Source organism: Phoenix dactylifera, chromosome 5 (assembly GCF_009389715.1).
Source record: "Phoenix dactylifera cultivar Barhee BC4 chromosome 5, palm_55x_up_171113_PBpolish2nd_filt_p, whole genome shotgun sequence".
Classification (NCBI taxonomy): domain Eukaryota; kingdom Viridiplantae; phylum Streptophyta; class Magnoliopsida; order Arecales; family Arecaceae; genus Phoenix; species Phoenix dactylifera.
In genome coordinates, this window is record NC_052396.1 from 11,325,109 (window position 1) to 11,345,660 (window position 20,552).

At 38.6% G+C, this 20,552-nt stretch overlaps 1 protein-coding gene across 1 annotated transcript in view; it reads left to right on the forward strand.

The window, feature by feature from the left end:
- The first annotated feature begins 2,578 nt into the window (after nucleotides 1-2,578).
- LOC103722362 (acyl-CoA thioesterase 2) overlaps nucleotides 2,579-20,552 on the forward strand; it is a 47,048-nt gene continuing 29,074 nt past the window's right edge. Inside the window, exons 1-4 of the mRNA XM_008812894.4 lie at nucleotides 2,579-2,737; nucleotides 2,823-2,915; nucleotides 4,222-4,289; nucleotides 17,977-18,058. Of these exons, the coding sequence (XP_008811116.1) occupies nucleotides 2,722-2,737; nucleotides 2,823-2,915; nucleotides 4,222-4,289; nucleotides 17,977-18,058 (259 nt within the window). The 5' untranslated portion in view covers nucleotides 2,579-2,721. The remainder of the gene's footprint in view (nucleotides 2,738-2,822; nucleotides 2,916-4,221; nucleotides 4,290-17,976; nucleotides 18,059-20,552) is intronic.

Sequence of the window (20,552 nt, forward strand, 5' to 3'; positions counted from 1 at the left end):
GTGCTGTGGGATCGCTGGGAATGTTAATCACGGAAGAGGGAGCGCTGGATGTGAAACAGGAGGCTTGATTGCATGGCTGGGATTACGCATGATTCCACAGGATGAGAGACGCGGAGGCTGAAACAGAAGGAGATGGTTGGATCACGGGATCGCTGGGACTCCGAGAGCTTCATGGAATTCCTTCTTTGGACCATGAAAGGGTGGGAGTGCTGGGTCAGAGGACATCTCAAATCCGGAAGAGGGGGATGCGATGCAGCTTGGAACGGACGTGTGAGGCTGGGAGGTGAATCACGGATGCGGGGAGATGGACGCATGATCGATGGATCGGATCTCCGAGAGCTGGCTGTGGGGCTGGGAGGAAGGCGTGGATCCGGATGAAGTCGAAACGAAAGGAGTGGTTGGATCACGGGCTCGTTGGGTGGATCGCGGAGGGGAAAGATGGACGGCTGCGATGTCAAGAAACAGACATCACGCGGCTTGATGGGGAGCGTTGGGATTGAAGGCTGAAGAAGAAGATGCTGATTTGGAAGATGATCCGATGGACGGCACGGATGCTGGGATGCTGTGTCAAGATGGGCTTCGTGGAAGATAGATGGCTCGGCTTGGGTTGGCATCCTTCTGAAGTCAATTTGTACTCAATGTGCATTTTATCTCTAATGATAATCTGTGCCAAACATAAATATAATATTAATCCAGTGAATTTATCATTACATGTTAGCAGTAATACTAATTTAAGCAGCATGTGGATTGCACTTTTGTGCTCTCATCATCTAACACTAGTAAAGTTCCTCCTTTTAGGAATATCATTCAATGATTGCTTCAAAATTCTCCTTGTATCATGCTTAGTAGGAGAGAGGCCAGTAATCTCTTCTTTTCTATTCATGATATCTATATCATATGGTAGTTATTCTTTTTGAAGAAGATAAAGTTCGGAGGATGTATTGAAGCCTTCTTAGATTTTTGACCCTCTATGCTTCCAAATCAGATTTGCCATGAATTCTTTGCCCATTGCGAATCACAATATCATCTAAATTAGGTTCGTGGTCCACAAAAGCTCGAATCTGAAGACTTTGCATCCCTAGACTTGAAACTGCCATGAACTTGGTTTGCTAATTTCCACATCAAAAGCCCTTTCGAGGTTAGGTTGCTTGTAACCTATTAGGACCTATGGATATAAGACATAGTCAATGAACTACTCAAGGAAAGATTGAGAAGTAGATTGCTCTTTATAAAAAAAGAAATTAACTAGTCGATTGCTCACTATGAAGGAAAAGATTGAGCAGGGGACTGCTCTTTTTGAAATAGATTGTCTTGCAAGCAACCTTTGTAGGCTGCATGATGAAGCGACAATGAAGGCCGGATGTTGATCCTTTGATTTATGAGACTAGGGCTATGCTATATATAAGATTTTCACACATATTTATGGAGACTTGATTAACAGATCTACCATGAATCTCAACCACGACGGCACCTCGACATCGAGCAAGAAAACACCTTGGCCCTAGATTGTCAGCATTGTAGCAATGAGATGGGGCTTTTCACTTTGCATAGTTGGTTTGGATCTTTATTTATAGGAGAGGGGAGAGAGAGAGCAATCAAGGCCGATGTTCCTATGAATCTATCAGGCTACATGTTTGTTTTTGGTGATTGAGGACAGGTGAGCTAGTCCATGCAAAGATAAAAAGAAGAAAAAATGTGGTTAAATAGAGTCGAGATTCTCTACGGTGCATGTTTTATACGGTAGAGATTGGCACATTTTGGATGGGTAACATGTTGCTCATCTTAAAAAAAGATGGTAGTCTGTTATCCCTCAAACCCATGATGTTTGTCAAGTCAACCTTGTTTGGTGCCCCAACATAATCGGCTGCCCTGTTTGGCATGCTAGTGCAATAGGCATATCCACTTTCTAGATGAGTGATGTGTTGTCCATCCAAAAATGCACTAGTTACTGCGGTGCAAAATATGTATTGTAGAGGATTTGAACACAGTCAAAGATTGCTCCCAAATAGAAGATATCTGAACGGTTCTCATGAGGTTAGGATTTGCAATGGCATCAAGGGTGGAGCTTGTGAAAGACTTATTCAATCCCATAAAGTTAGGTTTAAGTTATATCTAATATAACTTTTACATGTACGTATGTATATACATATATATATATATATATATATATATATATATATATATATATATATTTGAACTGAATGATGAGATTCCATATCAATAATTTGAGCTATTGAATATAGTTTAGGACCTCTAAACTATTTAAAAAAATTATATAATTTGAAGATTCATAGTTTATGTATTAAATGATGAACAATTTATAATGTGAGGGTGGATATAAAATCTAATTTGGTATTGGTTTGCTTGGTCGAGGACCTATTTTATTTCCATTTTCTTTTTATTTTAGGCTAAACGCCCTGATGACGAGACTCACATGGGCCTTTTGACTCTCCGCGAGACTTCTAATGCCCCTGCGAAATCGTATAATCTTCTTGTGCTCAACCTATGCTGCCATATCCAACGGATCATAGAACCCTCGTGACAAAAATAGGCCCCTCAATTGTGTATATATTTTATCTTCTGACGTTCCGGCGGAGCAAAGTAATAGTGGCGGCGGAGCAAGGTAATTGCGTCGCGACTCCAATGGAATTGGCTCTGTAGGGCGATTTAGTGTCGTATTCTGCCTCCCTTCCCTCTCCCGTCCTTCTCCAACTTCGTCGTATGGATCGCGAAGCAGGTGGAACTCTAAAACCCGATTACTTTCCTCTCTTTTTTTAATCTATCGAATCTTGAGAAGAATTTGATCTTTTCTGTGGATCTAGTGTTTGAGTTTCTTGGGCAAGTCCCATTGATGCAGCGGCTCCCCAGTTCTTCTCTCCGAAAGATAGCGGAGGTCGTTCAAGTGAAGCATTACGGTGAGATTCTTGGTTTCTTTAGAGCTTTTTTTTTGAAGGAATATGGAAGAAGTGAGTCACTTCCCCACTCAATTAAATCAAAAAATAGAAGCACATGATGTAAGAGAGAGACGGAAGAATAAAATGTACATAGGTGTTTGAAACTGTGGATATTCTGCGCTATTCTTCAATGCCATGGTTAAAAGGAATAAATTCTTTTGGAAAGAATTCATAAACTGGAGTAGACGGAGATTGGAAATAATGATAATGTGATGCGTTGTGTACTGCTGAAGTTGCATAATGGATTTTTTTCCCTTTTTTGATTGTGTGCAGTTTTTCCCTATTTTGATTGTTCTGGTTCAAAAGATGAGTCTTTTGTGTGCAGTTTTTTGGGATAAAGATTATTTCTCGAGGATTAGTAGAACTTTGCTTTGAGCTGGGGTCTGCTGTGCCGGTACCGGTTACCATACCAGTTGTCCGGCGGCATGAGTCGGTACGGGCCTGTGCCGTGCCTTGACGGCCCTGTATCGACACAAGAGACTGTAGGAGAGAAAAGGAGAGAGAGAGCAAGCGGGAGAGGGAGAGAGAGTTAGAGGGAGGCTGATGCTGGTACAGGTGGCGGAGGCCGCGGCTGGAACGAAACAGAGGTCCAGCTTCGAAACAGAGATCCGGCCGCGGCCTCCGCCACCTACACCAGCATCGGCCTCCGCCACCCTCTGCCGGCCTCCCTCTCTCCTCTGCTTGCACTTTCTTTTCTTCTCCTTCTCCTCCTTCGGCGGCGACGTCTCGTTTTTTTGCCGGAACCGTCTCGGTCCGCCGCCAGTACGGCTCGGGACGCCCCGAACCGGGCGGTTCGGGATGGTTCCGCCGACTTTGCTCTGAGCTTTGATATATATTGTTTATTCTATAACTTGTTGGTTTATCTGTGGTATCTTGGTCTCCATGAGAAGTGAAGCACTCGATGATACGTTAAAAATTTTAGTTTTCTTTTTTGTTGTGTAAATATGGAAAAACCATAGCCAGTTCATAAAAACCATAGATTAACATGGACATCTGATAATGGTGTCTAGCACAGTTATAAGAAGATCCATTTTGTTTGATGATTTATGGCTGAAGAAATTTATTTGATAATTCAAAAGTTGGCATCTTGTCTCCTCTGTTTTCTGGAAATGTTGCTTCTGATAAGTTGTGTGCTCAATTGATAGATTGTAGCTTGTTTTCAGCATAGTTCTTTAACCACCATAGGTTATTGTGGAGTTGCTCAAATGCTTATGAATGAAAGTTTTGAAATCATTCAGGAATATCTGTATTTTTTTTTCATTTGTAGAGTGTGGTGAGTACGTGGTTCATGAGGGAGAAACTGGAGAGGGCCTCTACTTTATCTGGGAAGGCCAGGTATGAATGTTCACTCTCTTCTTCTACCCCAAGTTTAATGTGAAAACTATTGTAACTTGGAGTCCACATTTTGAACATTTTCCTTTGTAGTCCATTCACCTCCAGTGACACTTTATAACAGCTTGTTTGTGCAGTCATATGATGCATGCAAACACCAATTAGGAAACTGCAATGTGCATAGGAGAATGAATAATGGATCAGAAGCTACATTTAGTGCTTTCTTTACCAATCAATTTTATTCTTATATTGTTTATAGTTAGAGGGCGGTCTTTGGCACAATGGTGAGGTTGCTCTATTATGACCAGAGTGTCACAAGTTTGAAACATGGAAACAACCTCTCCGCATGCAGGGTTAAGGCTTATATATTTGACTCTCCTCACAGCTGTAGAGGCAGAGCCTCGTGCCCTGGGTTGCCCTTTCTTGTCTCATTTTTAGTTAGAAATATGCCAAAATCACTTGTTTTAAGCATTTTTTTTCTTGTTGAAACAGGCATTTCATTCATCATGGGTACGAATACACCCAATAGAATCGGCAAACAAAAGGTCCCGTAATGCAACAGGCATCTCACCCTCCCTAACCCACGGGGTGCCTCCTGAGTGGCTCGCTACATATGCCGCGACTCAGTCCGCCACCCCATTAGCCTCACGATATACATGCATAGCCTGAAATGTAATGCCCTCCCTCACTATCAATCAAATATCACGGAGCAGGGGATGAACACCTCCATCCCTGCTCGTGCTCCGTTAGACCCAGCCGATCACCGTGGCCGAATCACCCTCCAAGAGGATGAAGGTCGCCTGAAGCACGTGCCGCGCATAACGCAATTCCATCTAAGCCGCCCGTAACTCTGTTTCTGAAACCGAGGTATCGAAGATCTGACACCAAGGCTTATATATTTGACTCTCCTCACAGCTGTAGTGGCAGAGCCTCGTGCCCTGGGTTGCCCTTTCTTGTCTCATTTTTAGTTAGAAATATGCCAAAATCACTTGTTTTAAGCATTTTTTTTCTTGTTGAAACAGGCATTTCATTCATCATGGGTACGAATACACCCAATAGAATCGGCAAACAAAAGGTCCCGTAATGCAACAGGCATCTCACCCTCCCTAACCCACGGGGTGCCTCCTGAGTGGCTCGCTACATATGCCGCGACTCAGTCCGCCACCCCGTTAGCCTCACGATATACATGCATAGCCTGAAATGTAATGCCCTCCCTCACTATCAATCAAATATCACGGAGCAGGGGATGAACACCTCCATCCCTGCTCGTGCTCCGTTAGACCCAGCCGATCACCGTGGCCGAATCACCCTCCAAGAGGATGAAGGTCGCCTTGAAGCATGTGCCGCGCATAACGCAATTCCATCTAAGCCGCCCGTAACTCTGTTCCTAAAACCGAGATATCGAAGATCTGACACCAAGGCTTATATATTTGACTCTCCTCACAGCTGTAGTGGCAGAGCCTCGTGCCCTGGGTTGCCCTTTCTTGTCTCATTTTTAGTTAGAAATATGCCAAAATCACTTGTTTTAAGCATTTTTTTTCTTGTTGAAACAGGCATTTTATTCATCATGGGTACGAATACACCCAATAGAATCGGCAAACAAAAGGTCCCGTAATGCAACAGGCATCTCACCCTCCCTAACCCATGGGGTGCCTCCTGAGTGGCTCGCTACATATGCCGCGACTCAGTCCGCCACCCCGTTAGCCTCACGATATACATGCATAGCCTGAAATGTAATGCCCTCCCTCACTATCAATCAAATATCACGGAGCAGGGGATGAACACCTCCATCCCTGCTCGTGCTCCGTTAGACCCAGCCGATCACCGTGGCCGAATCACCCTCCAAGAGGATGAAGGTCGCCTGAAGCACGTGCCGCGCATAACGCAATTCCATCTAAGCCGCCCGTAACTCTGTTCCTGAAACCGAGGTATCGAAGATCTGACACCCCCCCCCCCCCCCCCCCGCTGCCACCACACTCGAACTCGGGCCCTTGATGACAAAACCGGCCGCTCCCCTCTTGCCTCCATCCAGGACAGAGCCATCAAAATTGACCTTGAGGAAACTCGGGGGTGGAGGCTCCCAGGTGAAAAAAAACCGTATAAGTTAAGCATTGTTTGCATTATTTCAATTGTTGCATATATGGCACAATGAGCAACGTTCTCCCACTCACTTACCACTTCCTTTATTTTAGTTGCAGCAGCATGCTGGTTTGTTTTTAGGTCAACCAACAGATTTTCTAGATCTAGCTTAACCAAACCTGACTTGACCCACCAGTAGGTTGGCATTGACATTATAAGTATAGATCTGGCCAATGGGTTTGTTTGAAACTTTGAATGACCTAATCAGACCTGGATGTCTAACCCAAATTGTATTTACCGTGTTTGCCTCTTTGAAGAGAGAGAAAAAAAGTTAAATTAACCCTGTCTGTTTTTTAAGGAGTCCATGTGGGTGCTTTGTTGAATAGAGAAAGATGGGCCTGGTGGCTTTAATTAGGTCCTTAATATCTCCTATTTTGGTATTATATTAGTGTAAAACATGTATAGCATCATGTGAAATTTGGGAACAGAAGAAGTGGTCCCTGGGATATGAGGTAATATGTGAGAATTAAGAGGTGGCACCTGTACATGGCCATGGGCCAACACTTATCAGTTCATATGAGCCAAAAAATGATTACAAGAAAAAGGTGTACTGAGTTGTACATGTAGATGCTAGTTCGACATAGGTCAATAGTCTAATTTGGGTAGGCATTGGTGTTGACGGTTGCCCAGTGTTGGTTCTCGGTTAGTAAAACATGTATTGATTGGTATTTGCTGCTATACTTTTCTCCTTATATCAAAGTAATCCCTAAGATGTATTGCAATTAATGTAAAAGACACAATAAAGACACCACAAACAAAAAATTAATAGTGATTGAATGGAGAAGATTTTATGTTGTCAACCAAAACCAAGCTATGTTGGCAATTTGAAGATGCCAAGGAATTCATTTGAAAGTGAAAAAAAAATATGAGTGCCAAAACCTGTTACAATCTTCAATCTTTTTGAGTAAATCAGCCCACTCCTTTGGATGATCCTTTTCCTTGCCAGATATTACAATGAAAGCAACAAGAGATTTTTGCTAAAGTGATAAAAGAAATCCTAGGAAGAGCCCTATTTATTTTTATCTTGGCAGAAATCTTCTTAAAAAACCTTCTTTGAAGCTTTCTTTTTCTCTTCCTTTTTAGAAACCCTAATGTTAGACACCACTTTTACATTTGCCAATAAATCTAGAGGGATAATCATGAATGTTGGATACCTAAAGACATAGACATATGGTATTGTAAACTGATCCTAAAACATTTGAGGCCAAATCTTGTGAGTCAATTTTGAATATAGTAATACTAGAACAAAGTTTTGAACTACTAGATGTGATCTACTGTCTAAAATGCTCGAAGGTAACATAATCATTTATTTGAAAACCTCCAGATTATGGTTTGGTTCATCTAACATGGACAATATTAATACTAGGGTCTGCAATCTCGGTACCGGATCCCATATCTTGGTACAATGTCGGTATGCCCGATAAGGAGTCGGTTCGGCATACTAAGATTTCGTATACCTCGCATACCAAGTTTCAATTCAGTACCAATATAGTATGGTATGCACGAATATGACGAACCTTAATGAATAACATGATATGATTGGCTCTTCTCTAACCTTGGATACGCTAGTAGACTATTTTACGCCTATGTATTTAATTTAAAATCTTGTCTAGGTGCAAAGATGGGCCTAGACTTAAGCCAAAGCATGATAAGAGCATAAGAGATCACATAAATAGGTTATATATGAGATTCCATTCGGGGTAATAAATTTTAGCTAATGAGACCTATTACATCTTATTAATCCTTAAACCTTAGTTGTAAGTGACTTGTGAAAACAATATTACAACAAATAATCTAATATCTCAAGCAAGGTCGGTGGAACTGTCCCGAATCGGATGGTTTCGGTCGACTCGAGTAATACCAGTGGCTCATTGGTACGGTTTCGGCAACAAAAACGAGACCTGTTGTTGAAGCCGGAGAAGGAGAAGGAAAGAGAGAGCAGAGGAGGGAGGGGGAGGGAGAGGTGGCAGAGGCGGAGGCCATGGAGGGCTGGCGTAGGCCGCGATAGGCGAGACTGCGGCCGGTTCTCCTGTTTCGAATGAAACAGGGGTCCAGTCGTGGCTAAAACTTTTTGAAATTTTTAAGTGAAGTTGGCAAATCGCTTGCCGACTTCACTTAAAATTTTTGAAATTAAGCGATTTGCTGAATTCACTTAAAAATTTCAAAAATTTTTAGCTGCGGCCGGACCTCTGTTTCGTTCGAAATAGGAGAATCAGCTGTGGCTTCACCTGCTGCAGCCCTGCCGCCCCCTGCGGTCCTTCGCCAGCCTCTCTCCCTCTCTCTTCCTTCTTTTTCTCTCTTTTTCTCTTCCATGGTACCGATAATCTCTCTCTGTACAGACCCGACACGGCCCGTACCGAGTCGTCCCACCGAGGAACCGGTACGGTGTCCGATATCCGTTTCCCCAACCTTGATCTAAAGTATTGTGTATTGGTTTCCTCCCTATGATAGCTCATCCATTTGCACTTGCATCCCATATTATTTTCCATATTTCAACAACTCACTTAACTCCCGTAATATAATAACAACACTAGCAGACCATAATCACAAGATACATCTATGCACTCTAGACTTCGATTAGACAATGGATAAACTCTTTCTCTAGAAACATTTTTTCAAACTGAAAATATAATCATATTTATTTGTTGAAAAGTAAAGTTTTCAAGGCACGAAATTATTGTCTGATCAATCCTTATTACTGATGAGCTGTTCCTATGTCAGATGGTGGATCCCATGTCATATCACATATCCTTAGTATAAGCTATGAACACCTTACAATAATCTACTAGACGATATCAACCCCTATCTTGATGTATGTGGTTCTGATGTCAAAGTGATCTTGTACTAGTCCACATGTATCCCCTAGGTAAGGGGACATACAGAGATAATCATATAATAAGAATACAATCTATTTTGACTATGTCGTGTCAACTAGACATGCTCTTAGGTCAACCTGTCAATGTGTCATGTCCAATCTAAAGTGCTGATTTGGAGTCTTTGTTTAGGTGATGAAGAAAGGTTGCTGATGCAGCCTGAAAGCAGTCACTGTGGTCATTAGACACAACTCAACATTGCTGATCATTAAGGTTCGCCGTCTTGGTACCGACTGTACTGCACGGTTCGGGCCAGTATGGCGAACCTTGCTGATCATGGTATCACTCACATGACTAAGCCCTCCACTTGTTTGCAAGAGAAATCACTAACTTCGGGACCAAGAACATTCGCTGAGAATAGTTTGTAGGACTCCAAAGGATCCCTTCGTTCATTCATAGAAATGTATTTATAGCGATCACAAGGTTTACCAGTGAAGCATCATAGTAAATTAAAACAACTTCCTAGGCTGCAACTTCTTAAGCACACAAAGCATACCAAAAGATAGTCAAACCAAAATCATTAAATGACATTCAACTAGCAGCAATTAAAAGAGAATTCTGAACCAAGGTGCCCTTTTGCATTACTTAAATTTCTTCTATTTTCAGAAGTAGAAAAGTAGAAATTTTATTTCTCTTTCGTTTCTAGATTTTAAAAAATATAAACATGTTTCATATAGTCAATTATTTTAAAAAATAACATGATGATGGTAGTCAAGGCAGTGGTAGTGATGGTGAAGACAATGGAGGCGGTAGTGGTAATGATGGTGGCAGGTTGCAACAATTGTTGTTGGGACATTGACAATGTGGTAGTGGCAATGATGGTGTGGCAAAGATTGTGGTAGCAGTAATATTGTGGTGGAGGTGGTGAGGGCGGTGTAGTGGTTGTGGTGGTGGCGGCAACAGTGGAGATAGTGGCGGTGGTGAAATAATAGTTGTGATAGCGGCATAGATGATAGTAGCGATTAAACAGATACAAAAATTAATATTCATATCTATTCTAAATGAATGCAGATATGAATTGGATATTAAGCATATCCATATTTATTTTGAACGGATATGAATAAAAGTCGGATATTAGTTATATCCATATTTTTTTATCCAAACATGAGTATAGGTTCGATATTATTCAAAATTTCGAATATAAGTTGAATTTTAGCGAAATATATGATTAATTATATAATCATATGGATGGGTATAGAATTTAGTATGCAAATCGCATGTGACACATAAGTAACTAAGGATCTAAGGCATAGTTATTAAACTTAGATTGAGATTGATATGGTCATTTAGGTTACTGGTTCGATCGAGTTCGTATTAAAATATTGAAAATCATAATTATTTTTAATAATATGTGAAAATATTGATAATTTTTTTATGTCAAATTCCATCATTACTCTTTAATTTTAGCATAAATAAAATAATCATGAATTATATATTTTTTGACATCTTGTAAGAAAAATCATATATAAATGTAGGCAAACATAGAAGTTATTAGTATTTTAAATATTTTTAAAAATAAAGTTTTGACTAGTTGATATTTTATATAGAATCAAAATTTATTCTAATCTAATTTTCAGAATTAATTTTATATATTATTTTAAATATTTTATTATAGTTATCATATTATTATATAATACATTATATAATAACTAAATCCTTATTTAATATTATTCTATTATGATTTTTTATTTTTATTTACAATTTTATTATCTTTATTTATGATTGTTCTATTACTATAAATATATGTATATATATTTAGAATTAATTTAATTTAATAATAAATATTTTCATATTGAATAAGTACTTCAAATTACTTCATACTGAATAAATAATTTGAATCAATATTGAAATATTAACCAATTTGTTGATTAGTATGAATTCTCATATGCAACTCCCATGATAATGGTTGTTGAAAGAGAAATCAAAGTCTTATGGACTTTTCTCATGAATAGATTATATCGCACAAAATAAAACAAAGTATATTTAATTTTATTTTTTATCAAAGAGAAAAGGATTTATTTATAAAAATAATGATCAAAATGTAAAATATCACAATATACATCAGATTGTTATTTAATTACCTGAATTTATATGAATAAGTTTAATAAGCTACAAATATAAAGTAGAAAGCATATTGTACTTTAGTGGTTGAGGACTTTGACATATAAGTCACAGGTCACTAGTTCAAATCCGAATCTAATAAGCTAATATCCGAATTCAGATTCAGATATGGTCGGATACTAGAGTTGCTATCCGATTCTGAACTGAACCGGATTTAGAAATGGATGTGGTTGGATTATATCCAACCCGATTCTAGCTCTAGTGATGGTGGAAATGATGACGAGTATAGTGGTAGCGATGGCAGTGGTGGATATGATGGTGACAACTGTGGCAATGGTGATGGTGGCAGCCGAGGTGGTGGTGGTGGTAAAAAGCATGATTTTTTTAAAAAAATAGTGAAATTAAGAATTTCTTACTATCATTTTCTAGAAATAGTGTTTTTTTTTTGAAAAAAGAAAATAAAATCAATAGCACCAAACATATTTTTTTGCCTCGATTTTGTAATTTTATTTTCAAAAATAAAAAATAAAAAATAAAACCGATGCCAAACAGGCCCTAAAATCAGAAATTTAATTTGCAAGCTGTGCTCTTGCATAATTCTGCCAGCTTGAGAAGAACTTGACTTCAAGTTGAAAATCAGATCATCCCAAAGTAGCTCATCCATCATCTTCAAGTCTTCACTTGAAACACATGCATCTTTTGAAGTTGGTTTTCCTCTTGGCATGTAATGATAGATTGCATGTCGAAGATATCAATTGCCTCTTGTGGTTATGGCAGAAAAGTCTCCCAACTTCAGTGTACTCCTATCTGATCCTTCATAATAAGGATATATAAATCACTAACATTTAACAATGGACTGATTTATGATCTTTCTAGAAGCTCTACGCAACAAGCATTGGGTCCCAACTTTTTCAATATCTGCCATGGTCCAAATTTCATTTGCTTCAGCTTGTTACAAGTATCGGCACTTGATTTGTAAATTTGAGAAGCTTGCTTCAAGTGCTTTTGAACCTTCTTCTGATGTGGGCACCAAATTCTTCAGCTTTCATGCTCACTCGCTAGGATTTGGCATGGGTTAAAAGTCCCAAACCTGATGATGATTTTTTCAATAAACAACTTCAAATGGAGACTTAGTAGACCAATGAAAAGAAATCGAAGAACTATTGTAAGCAAATTTAGCTTGAGGAATATTAAACTTCCATTTCTTTGGATTTTCTGCCACCAAGCTTCTTAATAGATTTCTAAGAGATCTATTCATAAATTCTGTTTGGCCATCTATTTGGGGATGATAAACACCAGAACACTTCAACTTGGTGCCTAAAAGCTTGTAAATGTCCTTCAAAATGACCTATAAACTTCAAATCTCAATCTGATGTAAGGGACTTTGGAACCCCATGTAAGCGCACACTACTTCCTGAAACAATATAGTAACACAAGAAGCACCTATAGAGTTCTTGCAGAGTATAAACTGAGCTACTTCGGAAAATCTATCAGCAACAACAAAAATGCAGTCATACCCATGCTGTGTTTTTTGCAAACCAAGAACAATGTCCACAGAAATATCCTACCAAGGAGCATTTAGAATAGGAAGTGGCTGGTATCAAACTTGCGGACCTCCTTTGGCCCTTTGATGCATAAAACACATTTCACAAGGTGAGCACCATCATGTATCAAAGATGGCTAAAAGTAGCATTTCTTTACTAGTGCTTCAGTTTTGTCTTGCAAAATGTCCACCAACACCACCTCCATGCAGCTCTTTAACAACCAAAAGCTTTTGTCTGCTTTTACGTATGCATATATTATTTCGTTTAAAAAGAAAGCCATTCATGATCATGAAATCCCTGGTTCTTCCACCATTCTAGTCCTACGATACTTTAGAAAAGAAAGGATCTGTTGCGCAGTGTTCTAGTAAGGAGTTAAGGCCAACAATCTCATAAGAAATAGTAGTTAGCAAGCAGTATTTTCTATTCAAAGCATCAGCCACCTTGTTAGAAGAACCAGCCTTGTGATTTAAAATAAAAATGAATTTTCCAAGTGAGATACCCAATCAACATGACAAGAATCCAGTTTCTTCTGCGACTTTAAAAATATCGAGGCTTGATGGTCACAATAGAATATAATTTCTATTCCAACTCTCAATGCTGTAAAGCTTGGACCACTACATGTAGTTCCTTGTCACATGTAGAGTATTTTATCTTAGCATCACTAAGCTTCTCTAGGCAATCGGCCCATCTTTCTGCATGAGGACAGCACCCATACCCGCATTAGAAGCTAACATTCGACCTGAAACCCCATCATGAAATCAGGTCAAGCTAACATCAGTGCCTCAACAAGCTTCTTCTTCAATAAACTGACAACTCTACTCAGATTTGTCAGTCCATTCAAACACTTTGTTCTTCAAAACATTCAGTATAGTATCAACTATTATGCTGAAATTTCTGATAAATCACCAATGGAATGAAGCTCGGCCATGGAAACTTCTCAAGGATAGCCTGAACTTTCTTCTCATCCATGGTTATTCCTTCTACACTCACAGTATAGCCCAAAAACTCAATATTATTAGTCACAAAAGAGCACTTATAAAGATTATGTACAACTAGTTATCGTGAAGCATGTTGAACATGTTCGCCAAATGCTCTTAGTGCTTCTTTTTATCCTGGCTGTAGATCAAAATGTCAACAAAGCATACAACAACAAAATTACAAAATTCCCTATAAACTACCTCAAAATCTGATACATAAGACTCATGAAAGTACTTGGAGCACTGGAAAGACTAGATGGCATAACAAGCCACATAAAGGCCTTTTTTTAGTAAGGCTGCATCAACTGACCAGATTCAAATTTGATGATAGCGGTTGTGTAGGCCAATTTTAGACAGACATTTGAACTAGCAAGCTCATCAGACATATCATCCATGTTATTTTGTTCATAGCCTGCATTTCATTGTTATTTTGTTCATAGCCCTGCTATCAATGCTCATCCTCCATGTTCCATCTTTCTCTGGAGTTGAGGGCCGGAACTGCACAAAGACTATGAGATTTTAGTTAGACTTTTCTTGACCAAATCCTCTATTTGTCTTTGCAATCAGCATGTTCTTTAGGAGACATTCAATAATTAGGCTAGCTAAGAAGAGTAGCAGCTGGAATGAAGTCAATTTAAATATTTAATGTTGTATGCCTTCTAAGGAGTCAAACTAGTTGATAGTTCTTGAGGAGCCAGGCCATTAAATCTGTCCATCAGCTCTGAAACTTCTTTTGCGTTTGCACCTTCTTGACTTTATCCAAACAGCATATGCCATCTGTTCCTCCTTGCAAGGGTGCTTGAAAGCTTTACTAGACAGCAGTCTGAATTGGCTTTTAGGATGAGCATAAGTAGGAAGATCTCTTAAAGGACTCAAGACATATTTCATTCCATTTCTGACTAGTGTAAGTATTGTTTCCCCATCATGCTGCACTTTTTGAGCCAACTGCCATGGCCTTCCAAGAAGAGTTTGACAAGCATCCATAGACAAAAGATCAAAACAAAATTGATCCTCGTACCTGACAATGCGGAATTTAATCCACATGTTGTGGCACCATAATTTTTCTGCCCTTCTTAAATCATGATTCTTTGTATGGATTGGGATGGTTGTTTCTCCACACCTAAAATCATGGTATGCCGTACCGGCCCGAATCGGACAGTACGAGGCGTACCATACTGGTACTCGGTATGGGTGCCGTATCGACACTCGGTATAGCAAAAAAATCTCATACTGTACCGTATCGACATTGTGCTAGTGTGGCACCGGTATGGGGTTCGGTACCGAGATAGCGAACTTTGCCTGAAACATTTATCTTTTAATGAGGAATCAGATTTTCTATGCTCCTTATCTCCTCCCTCATCATGTGACACGTGACTGGATGTTCAGCAGTGGTTGCTGAATTTTTCTTTGCTTGTTGTGCTGCCATGTTCTTCATACTTTTCAAATTACTTTCACCCTTCTTGAAAGAGTTGCATTTAAGTTTCTCCTCTACCTTGAGTACCATCTAATAAGCCTCTTCAAGGGAATGAATAGAATGCATCATAAGCTCCCCTCGAAGGCTAGACTTCAAACCACTTGTATACTGAGTCATAAGCTGGTCATCATCATAATTTTAAATTTAAACAACTCAGAAATTTGTAAAATTGTTTTGTATACTACAGTTTGATCATTTCACTGGTACAGTTAGCAAAACTTCTAATAAATTGCTTGAGATCTGTCAAGAGGAAGAAATTTGTCATCAAGTTTCAATTTCATCTCAACCTGTTGGTTGACCCTTGCAATTCCTCTCCTATCTCTGTTTTGCTGATACTGCTACTGCCAAACCAGAGCACATCCCTTCAACTTTGTTGCAACACATTGTACGCTTTTTTCATCTGAAAGATCCTTTCACTCCAAGAATGCTTCCAAGGCTGCTACTTGGTCACAATACTCATCTGGATTGAGTTTTCCTTCAAAATCAGAAACACTAACTTGAATGCTTCTGTTTGCCCCTTCAAGAGCTCTAGCCAACCACTCCATAGACCACCTATCCTCTGACTTCTGAAATGCCTTAGGAACTTGAAAAATCAACTTCTTTAACCCAATTTCAGTTCCAGAGCCTTGAGAAATTGCTCCTTTGGTTTTGGGTTGAAGAAGTTGGAAATCTTCATAGCAATTCATTCATCATCTGATGAAGGGCCTCATTGGACTGACACAACTGAGCAATTTCATCCCTCAAATTAGCTTCCTCTGAGTTCCTTCGGTGCCATGGAGGCATCTGGAGACCAATAACAAAGAAACTGCTGATCTGGAATTTGCTGGAAGAGTGACACTCCTTTGATATTTCTCATATATCTCCCTGCAGAAAACTGCAATTGATGAACCATCTTTTTTGCTGGAAACTAAATTTGCACAGCTTTCCAATGATATATAGCATTCCACAAGAAGTTCTGAGAACAGGTACAGATCTGGTCAGAAACAGAGTATAAATTCTGCTTCTGCAGCAAATTCTAGTGGTAGTGAAATCTGCTTATACCAGTTCGATGCAGGATGAAAGTCTGCATGGATGGCTAGACTAAAATCTGAACCAGGGAGACAGAAGATAATCCTGGAATTCACTCATTCAGGGCAATGTCACCACTCAACTTTGCTAATCGCGGAATCACTCATACGACCAAGCCAACCAATTGTTTTGTAAGAGGAATCACTCACTCCAGAAGCAGGAACACTTGCTGAGAATAATTCACAGGAACTCAAAAAGATCATTCATCCCTACAGATGTACTTATAGTGATTACATGGCTTATTGGTCAAGCTTCATAATAAATGCAAAATAACATCCTAGTTTACAACTTCCTAAGCGCACAGAGCATACCAAAAGTCAGTGAAACCAGATTCATTAAATGACAGTCAACTACCAGCAGCTAAATTAAAATTATAGACTAAAATCAAAAATTTAATTTGCAAGCTTTGCTCCTGCATCAGTTGCCAACCTCTCATAGTCATCATGTATTTGGTAGTTGTTTTGATTAGGACTCTCGACCTTAGATATGACTATCAATAATCCATCAATTGCCTGGACTGACTGAGTTATCCATTATGTTCTAATGGATCTTAGGTACATAACACTCAAATATGTACAGAAAGAAGAATAAACTGACCTCATTAATGGGTTAAAGAGTATCATGCCATCACCTCGTTATGAAACCAACCTGAACAGGTCGTGAGTTCATGGATTCTAGAAGGGAGAAATTGTAAAGTCATAGCTCAGGTCCAAGACTTTACTCTTTGTTGCCCAGAAGTCATGTTCATAATTCTCTTGGAAGCCTAGAAAATGTCAAATGCACGTTATGACTCCATGAGACCACATCTGGCGAAAATTTGTTGGCAGTTAATCTGCGTATTGATCTTGTATGTTGTTGCACATGCATTGTCCTTTCTCTTTTGTCATATTTTAAGGTTATAGGCCAGATATTAACAATTATTCAGATTGAAGCACTTGTTTGAGGCTGTAAGAAACTAGTTTCTACAGGTTATTAACTTATCATAAATTTTTAAAGCTACCTGTATCATATTATATTTAGTGATATATGACTATCTTGTTGTTACATTAACCAACTTACATAGGCTTGCTTTTATCTTAAAACGAGGAGATTAATTCTGTTTATAAAAATTTAATTTTGTTCCAAGAATCCAATGATAATTACCCGCTATCTTATTCCAATTTACGTGATAAGGTGATGTTACATGTTTCTTTCAAGTTAGTCTTGAAGTTATTTTCAAGTTTGTACGAATGATGTACCTAGTTTTGGCATCTTATTTCATTCTTTGAGTTAGGAAAATATATATTGTCTAGGGCATGAAATGAAGTTTCTTATATTGATAATTGACATTTGTGAATTTTCTTCTGTTTGTACAGAAAGTGGCAAATGCATTTATGCAACATTATCAGTAAATATATAGCTGATATAAAGTTAGATTTTTTTTGTTCTTTTTGATAATTAACAAATTCATTTTTCTTGGTTCTCCTTCATTTTACAATTTTATCTATGCAACTACCAGTATTGTGTTGTCATTATATTTTACTCTTTGTTGAATTCTATATTCATGCTTAACAGGCTGAGGTTTCTGGATCTGTTAATGCAGAGGAAGGGCATCGGCCAGAGTTCCTACTGAAACAGTATGATTATTTTGGCTATGGTATAACTTTGACCTGTCAATGCATTTTTCGCCTATATTTAAGGCTTCTTTTCTGTCATTAAGTATTGCAGATCCTTCCATTTGAAGGAGCTGCTTTTTTTGACCCTCCTCTTGTTCCTTTTAATGAATGATTCTTCGTAAATGAGGAGAAATATTAGAGTAGGAACAAGGAGCCCTATAATACAGTCTCTTAGAAAAGGTGACTAACATGGACAATTACAGGGTAAAGGTAAACTCTGTGTTTTAGGAAAATGAAAGGGAAAGAGATGCAAACAATTGTAAGAGGGGGTGCTTGGAGATGATAAGTCTGACTTCAGATATTAAACATGGTGACTGAGAATCTAATATTACAGATAAAGGAAGTTAGTTGAATAAGTAATGAAGCTAAAAAGTGAAATAAAATTGTGAAAATCCTTTAAAATGTTTAATTGCCTCTATGTGGAGTTGACGAGGAATGAGGTAAAGTGCATGTGTTGACAAACAAAACCACTTGTTATATTTTTAATAAGCAACAATCTTGCACATACACGATACAATTGTCCAAGTGATATGGGGTATCAAGTAGGTAATGTGATGCAGAATGGATTAGGGATGGTCTACATTTTTGTACAGGTGGACCTCAAAATAGTATATGTGCAATATTTTCCACCACATGCCACTCTTGTGCTAAGAAGACTTCTACCTTGCCGGTCTCCTTTTGTGCAACAATTGATTAATTTTTTCTCACAACAATAAATCGGCCCTTGTTATAAACAATCTTAATCAAATTCTTTGGAGGTTCTGGAGATTGGAGTTTCCACCGTCAATGCTCTTGTTCTGGCTCTAGTGAAGCAATCCAATCCCAACATCTAAAGGATCTCATTCTTCATTGTTGCTCTCCTCAGAAGACACTATCACATCTAGGACATAAATCAACTTTTGCTCAAAATGACCCCTCTTAATGCACTTCTCTACATATATCCCTATTCTTCCCATCTCTCATCTCTAGATGTTTAAAGGCATTTCCTATGCAACATGAGGTTAATGCTTTCAAAAGTACCTCCTTGTCATTAACTGGCACCTTCTTTCCCAATTTTTAGTAAAACCACTCTCTCCTCCAACTCATCAATAAATGGTGACATATTATTTAATTTGTTTTTGGTGGTTAGAATGTTTGGAGGTAGCAGGATTTATGAAATAAGAGATATGTGAAATCCATTAATCTTACATATCAGAGTTTTGTGGTCAGCTTCTTTGAAGTTTTGTGAAGACTTGGTTTTTTCATAGAGTGACAGTAATATGTTGTATCCTGCTCTAAACTTGGGGTTAAGTGTTATGAAGGTTGTTAAGCTTCCTTGCTTGATTTCCAGTTTACTCTTGCTGCTCCAAGTACCTATATTCTGGTCTTGAAAGTACTGTCTAAAAGGTTTATTATGGTTCCCAACTTGCAATTGAAGAAGCAATGAGTGAATGCTTTGCACATAGTTCAGTGTTTCATGAAGTAGAGCAAGTTTTGCCATTTCGGTATTGGACCCCATACTGGTACCATTCTATTATAGTGTCGTTACGTGGTACGGTACGAGACGGCGAGGTATATCGAGTGTCGGTACAGTTCGAGAGTGCATACTGGTTTGGTACTAGTACGGTACGCTACCAACCGGTATGGTGAACCTTTGTAGAGTCTATTAAGAAGCTTCATTTTGCTTTATAGGGACTCATGGTACTTCATGTAAGTATTAGAGGTTCGCACATCTTATCGAGGACCATACAACTGTATTTACTATGTACATGGGCAAAATACCATTTATCTTATTTGGTTTTTTATATAGGATTATATCCTGTCCCTTATATAACACTATCTTCCTTGTTGGACTCATTGTATTATTGCAATATCAAATGCTTTTTAACATTATGCTAGCAATAGAACTATTGCTATTCAAAACAATGCTCCTTGAATTTTAAAGTGTTTTTCTTTAGATCATATATCTAGTGCCTAATCACATAAATTTTGGGTTGGATTTCTGAATCCTCCTTCACTTCTCATTCCTCACTTGAGATAACTACCTAATCAAACAATCCATTTTCCTATATTGTCTTGATAAAACCTATTAGATTTAGTTTTCTTGATCACATTATGTGTTGCACTTTTATTGCAGAACGATGCTAGCTTGCAACTATAGATTTCTCTTGCATGTAATAATCTATTTTTTAAACATGTTTTGGCAAATGCCCAGCAGATGTCTGTATTTTTTCTTGTCAATAGGTTATTGCATGCGACAACGTATCCACTCGGTCAATCTAATCTCCTTTATAACCATCTTTCTGTGATGCATAAACACAAATAGTCATAGATACATGCATGAGTTATATAAGTTTGAGCGTTCTGAAAATATTAAAGAGTTATTCTTGGGTGGGCTCGGTTGTCTTATCTTAGATGGCAACTAGTTTCTTGCCATGTTTTCATCCTTATGGTTGCAAGATGGGTGACCATCAAGTCATGTTATAGAGGACCACA